Genomic DNA, 9,739 nt, shown 5'->3' with positions numbered 1-9,739 from the left:
TGCCAAAATACAAAATTCAAAAAGGGTGAGGAAAAAAAAAAGGGGGGAAGGGAAATATGTAAACAAAGGCTGTAAACTCTTCAAAGCCCTCAAAAGGCTGAAGTTGTGGTAATACACACCACGACACTGCCAAAGCTCCTCTCACATCACAAAGTGCATAAGTTTTCCTCCAGAAATGCTGCCAAGCAGCTGCTGTGCGGGGACCTGGGGCTGCGGGGATGGGGTCACCYGGCTGGAGCCACTTTTGGCCACAGCACCCGCACCCACCGCTCTGGAGAGGGCATGGGCACAGCCACCCATGGCAGGGCACGAGGAGAAAATGTGAAATCCCTCCCTCTGTCCGATTCACAGATAAAGTGACTCACAAGAAGAAAGAAGCTGCTGGTAAATATTGAGGACAAGCACAGAAGCCAGAAGGACCGTGGCCGCTCAGCGCCCGCGCCTTGCGCTTCCCCATCCACCGCATCCATCCGCAGAGACCCCATCCCCTGGCACGGGGCACGGGGCACACCTGACCCTGCAGCCCCCAGGATGATCCTTGCCCACCCTGAGAGCACCAAAGTGTCCCCTATCTCCGGTGGCYCCTGCTCCTGTGCCGGATGTGGTTGGGGGCGGCCGAGTCGCGGCGGGAGCAGAAGTGTTTGGCCACCAGCGTCCGGCACTGCTCGCAGCGCACSGTGCAGCACCAGTGGAATTTGCAGTTGCAGCTGGCCACCACCTCTGTCCTGCGCTCCTCCACRCGCAGGCCGCACTCGGTGCACAGCCGCCGGCAGCTCCTCTTCTCCCACTGCGACAGGTTCTTGCCGGTCTGCAGGCACTCGCGGCCCTCGGTGCCGTGGTGGCCCAGGCTGGCGTTCCTGGTGCAGTAGTCGGGGGAATCCTCCAGGAAGATGAGCTCAGAGGCGTGGATGTGGTGGAAGGTCTCGGCCGTGGCCCCGCGGCTGTCGGCGCTGTTGCCGGCTCTCATCCTCCTCTTGTCCATCTCCAGCTTGTGCGCTTGGTCGTATTTGATCTTCAGGTAGTTGCCGATCTCGCGGAACTCGGCGAGCTGCAGCCAGCAGGTCTGGATGCTGCAGCTGCCCGACACCCCGTGGCACTTGCAGGCTCTCTTCATCGTGTCTTTCACCGCCTCGGTGAAAATTAGAGAATTAGGAGATCTCAAATTCAGGCTCTACAATGCTTGTCATTTGGGGACAATGCATTGAAAGTGGCTCATGCTTGGCGTGACTTCAGGCCCTTCCAAGACACAAGCTGATGCTCTTGCTTCCTGGAACTAAAACTATCTGTCCCAGAGATAAATGGGCACAGACTTTTGTCCCCAGCCCTTGCAGGAGAATCCAGGCCAGGAAAAAAACTGCCTTTGTTGGGTCATGCCCTTCTCACGCCACTCACCAGCATCGACCCATCATCCCTTTCAGGAGTTTTATTTAAAATGTGTGAAACTGCTTTGGAATAAKCATACCCTTCCTCTCTGCATCTCCTCCAGGCCAAGCACTTCACAGATATTATCTGCCTATCTCCCTCTGGTATTTATAAGGTCCCAATCCCTGGTATCTGTGTGAGATTAAGCCTTGACACACCCTATGAGATAGGTATGTTAAGTGTTGCCATCCTTGTTTTTACAGACAAGGAGGTTTGGCAAGATGCTGAGTGCTTCCATGGCCCAGGCAGGAGTGGGGGCAAGTCTGGCTGGCTTGTGAGCAGGGCCAGCTCACACCTGGCTTCCCGGCCAAAGACCTTGGAAATGCTTATTGCAAGAAAGTAAGGAAGGCAGTTCTGGCTTTGTTTTACACACCAGACAAGCCTAGAGGTGAGTACAAACCCCATGCATTTCTGAATAAGTGGTGGGCATTTCTGAATAAGTGGTGTGTGCCAGCAGATAACTGCATTACACAGCTGCAGGAGCTGGAGGTGGGAACAGCTCTTGCTGTGATTCCCTGTGCTGAAGACTAAGCCCAGATTCTGGTTTTCCCCCCCCCCCCCATGCAACCATTTCAGGGCCTAGATTGTCACAGGGGCCTGAAAATGGGGACCTGAAMAGCCTAGATTTTGTTTTYAATATAGAYATTATTATTATTACTATTATTATCATTATTMTTAGTCTGACTTACCAGYCTCCCCACTTCGTTGTTGTGCAGGTTAATCAGCGCGCGGGTGTCGTGTCCCGTTTCCAAGGCGTCCACAAAGAGTTTGGAAACCTTCTCCCCAAACTCCACATTGTCACTGCACCCTCCCCAGACCCAGCCTCGGCCACCTGCAAGGCAGACACAGGCTGAGCACAGAGCTGCCCCAAAGCCCGTGGGGCTGGGTGCAGGACAGAGGGATGTGGTCAGTCTGTCCTGGGATGGTCACTCACCCACACGGCCGTTCCTGGAGTCATCACAGCCACAGCTCTCGAAGTCTCCCAGGCTGCAGTTCCTGGTCAGGGTGTACATGACCCCGGCAGAGCTGATGGCRTGCACAAAGGAGGTTTCCCGGGTGGCTGGGGGAGAGAGGGGATAAAGCTGTCACATGCAAATAYGGACATCAGCCCCGGCTTATCAGGAATGATGATCTGAGCTGCAAAGGTGCCAGGAGAAAATACCCACACGCTCTGTGCAAAAGGTGAGGTGCTACAGAAATGAAATGCTCATGACTGGATCTTTGCAGGCTCCAGMATCACAGGTTATTATATTTGGTATAATATTATGCAGGTTTCCATACAGRAGATGGAACTTGACAGGGGTAGGATTTTAAGGCAGTGCCACAGTCCTGCTCTGGCYGAGGTGAGTTATTTCTCCCTTCACCTAGCACTCGGTTCATCTCTGTCCTTCCCTGCCTGAGGGGATGTTGTGCTTTGATCTTGCCTGCTGGAGAAAATGGTCATTGATCCTTTGAGCCTGTGCTAACAGCTGTCTGCACCCACACTCCTGCTGTAGTCCTTTTTGGCTTTCTAAACTGATCCAAATACAGATGCTGCTCTGGGGAAAGGGAGACTTCTGCCTGTTGAAATAGATAATATGGAAATATATCCACATCTTTCTCATGAAGGTATTTTCTCAGTGCTCATCTCTGGTTTCTCCCTTTTCCCCTCCTGCCTTTCTCCCCGCTGGAAGCTCAGGAGTCTCCAGCACCGCACACAAAGCAGAAGGAGCAGACCATGGAGCAGCCCTGCAGGAAGGATGGGTTGGGATCCCTACAAAAATATCAGTGRTATTTATAACACCAATTAACACAGACAAAGCAAAACCAGCTGTGATTTTTGGGACATGGGAGCCCCTGTCCATCAGTCAGTTAAATCCGCAGCTCTCTCCGGGTGGGAGCGGTGCTGCAGGTGAAGGCGCACTCACCGCTGCGGAGCCGGTTGTGGGTGGAGAGCTGCAGGGCGCTCTCGGGGCAGTTCCAGCGCTCCCAGCCGAACTGGAACTTGCACTCCTCCATCCCGCTGTGCGCCCCGGCCGCCACGCTGCCGGAGTAGGTCAGGTACGCCTGGCACGGGAAACAGCGGGGTTAAAATCCGCCCTGCCTTAGCGTTTAGCAGTGAAAACACACACGAGCGGGTTGCGAGTCCTTTCCCTCTGTACTTGGCAGGACTTGGAGCCGATATGCTCTGGGAAGTCTGGTTCSTTGGAAAGTACTGTTTCCCATTTGCAAAACAAAATCACTCCATTTAAATTCCTGACAGTCCGTATGTTAATTACCTTAGGTCCTGTCATCAGAAAGTTGTTCACAGACCTGAAACAAAGAAAATAAAATAAATCAATCAACACCTTACCGCAGGCTGAAGAGCATCCCTAAAAAAATGCCCTTTGCACGGAGTTGGACCCTACCATGCTGCTGTGTGGAGGATGGCACTGTAGACCCCAGTGATGGAGAGGATGAGGAGGGTGCTTCTCTTCATGGCTGGCACAAGSAGTGGGGTTGGATCCCTTTGGCTGCTCTGCAGGTCTCCGAGGAAGCAGGGCCGCCTCCCTCCACTCCTTCCCAAGGTGAGCTACGGGGATGGAGCAAAGCTGCAGGAACCTCCAACCCTGATATTTATAAGGTGAAGTTGTGAATAGTCAAAACCCCCCATTCATTTGCTACCCAATGACTTAATGTGGTAAAAAAGCTCCCTCTCCAATGGGTGACAAGGAACCGCCTAAGGTTGCACTTCAAAAGGCGGCGCGGTGTCCCTGGGAGCGGGATGGTCTGAAGGAGAGCAAACTTCCCTAACAATGGGACACTTTTAACTCTCTTCCCCGCCACCAGCCATCCCTTTCTGCTGGCCCCAAGTCCTCTTCTCCTTTTCATCCCCTCCTTGCCAGCAGAGGCTCCATCCCCGAGTCCCTCCRAAACAACAAGCGGATGCATTTCTATAGTTCCCCTCCTATCTGCCTGCTCCCTCCTATGAGAACTCCCTGAGGAGTTTAACAACCCTTCTGTAAAGATCCATAGGGAATAGACCTCCCAGGTCTCCTTGGTTTGCACAGATGCGTTTAACGGCAGGGTTTTCTCCTCCTTGCCTCTTCATGATGAAAGTTTCTGCATTTCCATCCTGATAACAGCGAGCGTGGCTCGGGAGCATTTGGAAATCTCTCTAATTTACGCGGCTGCAGCTTGGGAACACTGTGTGAATCATTTATGTGGTTTTCTCCATGCTCCAAGGCTGTAATTAGGGGAACAGTTTTCTGGGGTTGGCAGTTTCCTTACGGGGAAGGCTGCTGCAGAAAAGGCACGGCTGCTGCTGCTCCAGGCAGGAGCTGCCCATGGCCTGAGTGGAGTGAGGGGCTTCTGCTGCTGCTGAGCCATAAGCTGGGCTTGGGGAAGGAAAATCCTTATCTGAAGAAACCCAAAAAAGCCTTCTGGTAGTTACAGCCAGTGTCATTATGGGTTGTGAGGAGCTGCAATGCAGCTGATGAAGGAATGGGGAGATGGTGCTCATGGAAACTTTTTGTTCTGTTTTCCTGTGGGTGAACAGTCCCACTGGGAGCTGGCTCACCCTGGCCAGGGATCCCGGCAGCTCCAGCATGAAATGAGAGCGTTGCAGAGCCAGCAATGTGTCCTGGGCTGTGACACCTCACAGCTGGTGTCTGAAGGGCCAGGCTGTGGGCTCAGGTCCCGCTGCTGGGGATCTGTCACTCCTGTGCTCCTGTGCAGGGCACACAGACCGGCTCCTCACTGCTCCTGGCTGCAGAAAACACAGGGATCCTCCCTGTCCTGCTGCCCACCAGAGAGGAGCAGAGCCCTCTCCCTCCAGACCCTGCAGAAGGGAAACCTGGGGTCAGCTGGGCAAAGCCACAAACAACCCGTTTGTAATCACAGGRTTAAAATTGCAGATTGGTTGAAAAGCAGCGACGCAAAATACCTTCCAAGTGAGCACAAAGCTGGTGCAGCCCCACCAACGTGGAAAACCCTCTGTGAGTCAGCATTTTAATCAGCACCCTCCCGAACCGTTCCTACTTGTTAGAGCTGTCAAAGGACAGTTACTGGGAATGAAGTGTTTCCCATGTATCGGRGAAGCTCATTGATGGAAGCCCATGCATACAGCTCGGAAATCTGCATGCATTTTCTGCGTGCACACAGGTAATTTTGGGGGATTGTGTCTGGCTGCCCCTGCGGGCACATAGATGGGTTATTTTCTTGTCTGAGACAGCTTGTGGAGCTAAAAAAAATGTTGGCGTGTCTGCTCTGTCAGTTCACACACGATATTCCTATCACATGCCAGAGGAATAACAGCGTCCCTGGGCGTGAGCTGCGCCGCCAGCAGCCGCTGGCAGGACCACACAGCTCTTTGCCCAGGCTATTAAAATTGTCCTTTCTAATTAAAGTCACAGCRATCTTAAAAGTCACTCATAACGTTGTCACTTGTGCTAGCTGTCAGCAAACAAAGCAGCGTGCTGGGACAAGCCATACAAGCTGCTCCAGGCTTTTTCCACATGAACTGCTCAGGCCTGGCCAGCACTGCTGCAGTCACCCAGCCAGGAGGGCAGGGATCCCAGCTGGATGGCTGCTGGACTTCTCCACCTTAGGGAAAGACGACTTGGGTCTCTCTGTGTTAATAAATTTGCACTCATAGACCACTTGGTGCAACGTCCTTGCAGTAAAAGAGATTAAATATACACATCTGTTTGCAGCTGGGTAAACTGAGGCACAGAAATGGRTGGTGTGGAGATCTCAGGGTGAATCAGTGGCAGAGCTGAGCTGGGTTCAGAAGCTGATTTTGGTGCTTTGTTCCATCAGTCACTGGCCAAGCCCAGCTGGGCTTGAGGGGCTGCAGAGCTGGGTGTTCCTCCATCGACTGTGGGAACAGAATGCTGGTCACATCATGGGGCATCTGGAAAATTACACCAAAGGTGGTTTCACTTTGATTTTCCACTGCCTAGCGACTTGCTTTTGGTTTGGTGTTGGATGAGGAAAAAGAAATCTCTAAGGAAAATCTGTTGAATGTATCTTGTTCTGCAGAATGTGCTCTGCCAGTGGCTCTGGGCAGCCAGGATCTCACCAGTGTCAGCTGCCCAGAATTGAGGTGGCATCTGAGCCTGTACCGTGCCATGCTGAGGGACAGGCTCTTGGGAAAGCAGTGTCCTTGATTTAACTGATCAAATGTTGATGCTTTGTTTCTTTTTTTTTTTTTTTTTTTTTTGCTACTTGACCAAACAGCCAGCACTTTTCATGGGATGGTCAAAATCCCAAAGCATTTTGGTATCTGCCCCAATTAAAGAGACAACAGTAGTAATACAGCCCCACACACCCCCAAACCCTTTTCACACCACAATGTAGGTTTTAAGGGAAGGCAGACATGAGGTAAATCAGTTTATCAGGGTGGCAGGTCCCACAGGGGTCGGGTCTTGGCTTGTGTTGCCCCGTGGCTGTGGACAACAGGAAAATAAACCACAGGCCACTTGCTAAATTGCCCTCGGCAGGTGACACATTCAGAGCCCTGGCGTCAAATCCTGCATTGCTGCCCTCCTGACAATAGAAACCCACCTGGGTAATTAGAAAGCCACCCCCTGGCTGCTGAGGTGGAGGATGTTTTATGGTGCTCGCCCCAGGAAGCCCCCCAAGCCCCTTGGTGTTCACACAGCAAAGGGGCTGCACAGTGCTCCATCCCAGAGCAGGGTAGAGCAGCCCTCCTGCACACCCAGCTCTGCCAGGAATTGTTAATTTTAGTGTTCTCAGTTTGCCCCTATTGGGGAAAATACATCCCCATTGCTCTGCTCCGCTGCAGGTCCCAGCAGGAGCAGAGGCAGGACCCAAGCCCTGGCCCTGGCAATGCTGGTGGGAGTTTTGCCTGTATAATGAATCTGTTTTGATTAATGAATAGTAATTGGGGATGGAGATGTAACTGGAATCAGGTATTGTACCACACCTACCCCACAGGCTTGGTCCTCTTTGTGCCTGTTTGGCACAGAGAACAAGACTGATATTCCCTGAAAACATGGTTAAAACAGCCACCAGAGCCAGCTTAGGGCGTGCTTTCCCAGGGATAGAATTTTCCCAAGGAGTTCCTGTCTCTTCACAGCCCTTTGTGCCCCTCAGGTGTATCAAAGCACCCAGATTTCCATCTGACTCTTAGCCCTGGTTCCCTGCACAGCCTCATGCACTGTGAGCAGTGAACTTCATCAGCAAGTCCAGGGCAAGAGCTTCGTGTACTGAAGGAAACGTGCACTGGGACAGAAACCAGGACCCCAGGAGGCTTCAGGTTGTACCTTTTGGTTCCAGGAAGGAAAAAAATATGATGTTTGGGACCAAATTCTGATTTTTCTAGACACAAGCTGGCCAGGGACAGAGCTTCCCAGCGAGGGTTGTCAGGGTGATTTGGGAATGTCTTGATGTGGATTGTGGAAAAAGGCCTGAGAACATTGCAGGGCTCTTGGGTCTGCGTGTATGGGATGTTGTGTTTAGGCTAGAAAGGAGAAGATGGAGAAAATAAGTGAGGAAAAAGCTCTCTTATTCCATCAACAAGAGGTAGAAAAAAGGAGCTCAAGACAGATTTAACTTGCTGTGGGTTCCTCACGTGTCAGGAGTGAGATGGATGACCCACTGTGGTGGGGAGGATGCTCTGGGAGATGGGTCAGTGCCCCTCCAGCCCAGCTGACCAGGGGCAGTGTCTGCAGGGGAATGTTCTCCCCGTGGTCAGCACAGTCCATCTCTGGGGGAAGCTCTGGACAGTCAGCTTTGGAGAGGCAGCTCTGGGACCTGAGCAGCCTCACCTCATGTGCCTCCTTTAGGTGTGTCCCCAACACCGACAAGGCTGTTTATCAGCAGCCTTACAGAGCAGGGCCAAGTGTTTTGTTTTTCCCTCTGTAAAGGAAATGTCATGCAAACGGTGCTGGTGCAGCAGATCAGTGACTGCCTGGGCATCTGCATGCGGTGACCAGATCTGTGTCCTGGCAAAGTGTCACCTCCCACGTGAAAGCCTGTCCAGGAAGAGATTGGGCACTTGATACAGAGGAAAATTATCACCTCCTTCTTAATTATTCCCAGCCAAACTCAAGTTAAATTAACTGATTACAACCTGGCTCACGCAGTTCTCCCCGTCCTTTCCCAGCATGGGTCCTTGCACTGCCCCTTTGTGGCTGTGGSTCTGACATCCCTCCTGTCCCCAATCCATTTCATGTCACAGATCAGGGACAAAGATCTCAATTTCTGAGCTGGATGACATGGGTGTTGCTGCTGGCAGTGTCTGGCACACTCGGTGTGGGWGGTTTTAAAACTCACAGAAGAAAATGGTGATTTGAGCCATGGATATTTTCTTTAAACTTGTCTTTGTTTCTTTGGACAAAGGTGATTCCAAGTGCAGAAAGCTGTGRCTTCCTCTGGAGGGATACGGACTGAGAGCAACTTTAAAAATTCTTTTAAAKCTGGGAAAAACAAAGTGAGRAGAAAAGCTGCTTCTGGCAYCAGCTTTGCCCAYKAAGGCAGTGRGAGCCAGYGCTGCTGTGGGGTTTGTTCCCCCTYCAGTGCCCACTTGGCACTTTGCTGTGGCCCCTTCTGATGAAACCCMTCTTGCCTTGCCTGTCTTCCCCAGGATTGAGCTCCACATTCTGATTTCATGGTGCAGCTGGGCATTGACGCCATGCTCACACATCGCTTTCATCAGTCTGATGGTGCCAGGGRCATTTATTCATCTTTGAGGTGGGAGGAGACATCTCCAGTGTTACCTGGGGTCAGAGTGGGATGGCGGTTCTTTGCAGAGTCTCTGGTTTTACTAAACCAGTTCAGAGCCTTTACAGTTCAGTTTAAAGTTGATCCAGTAGSAATATGTGAGGTGGGGACCTGGCTCAGGGGTTCAGCTCATCAGCATCCTCCAAGCACAGACACCCGCCAGGACCCTCCAAGGGATGAATTTTTCCCAGTTCATCCTTTAGGATCACACTTCCTTCATCATATTCCTGTCGTAAATCCCAGACCAGCTTGGAACCCCTGGTCTGTGGGGGTTTGGAGGGAGCTCTGCCCAGCCCCGGTGAGGATGGAAATGGAGCCCAGCCCGGACCGAGCCCGGGGCACAGCGAGCGGAGGCTCCCGGCGCTGGGGATGCCCGCGGGATGTCCCGGCAGTGTCCGGGCCGTGTCCCCGCAGGCTGGTGACAAAGCTCCCCCCTGTGGGACCTCCCCGCACCGCACACCCGSCCCAGCCCGTGTCACACCCACCGTGCCCGGGGTGCCACATGGGGGGACACCGGAGAGCCCCGGCTGGACACCTCAAACAGCAGCCGGGACAAGAGCTGAGCAGCAACCCCTCGGCCAGAACAACCTCGGGATAGCTGACACAGCCC

The 9,739-nt window shown here is 52.7% G+C and overlaps 2 protein-coding genes across 2 annotated transcripts in view; both read right to left on the bottom strand.

The window, feature by feature from the left end:
* Positions 1-568: 568 nt before the first annotated feature.
* Positions 569-3,975, bottom strand: WNT8A (Wnt family member 8A). The gene is made up of 6 exons (XM_057373699.1): positions 3,810-3,975; positions 3,681-3,714; positions 3,330-3,468; positions 2,357-2,482; positions 2,112-2,254; positions 569-1,129 (listed from the first exon to the last, which is right to left on the bottom strand). Exons 1-6 carry the CDS (start codon positions 3,878-3,880, stop codon positions 569-571), a joined length of 1,074 nt encoding a protein of 357 aa, XP_057229682.1. The 5' UTR covers positions 3,881-3,975.
* A 2,222-nt stretch (positions 3,976-6,197) lies between these two features.
* The window catches only part of LOC130577972 (thymosin beta-12-like), a 12,274-nt gene continuing 8,732 nt past the window's right edge, over positions 6,198-9,739 (bottom strand). Inside the window, exon 3 of the mRNA XM_057373720.1 lies at positions 6,198-6,259. Coding sequence (XP_057229703.1) covers positions 6,198-6,259 — 62 coding nt within the window. The remainder of the gene's footprint in view (positions 6,260-9,739) is intronic.

Source organism: Malurus melanocephalus, unplaced genomic scaffold (assembly GCF_030028575.1).
Source record: "Malurus melanocephalus ecotype Western Australia unplaced genomic scaffold, MMel_1.1 scaffold_205, whole genome shotgun sequence".
Taxonomy (NCBI): Eukaryota; Metazoa; Chordata; class Aves; order Passeriformes; family Maluridae; genus Malurus; species Malurus melanocephalus.
The sequence above is the reverse complement of the archived record's forward strand: the minus strand, read 5'-3'. Positions and strand labels throughout refer to the sequence as shown.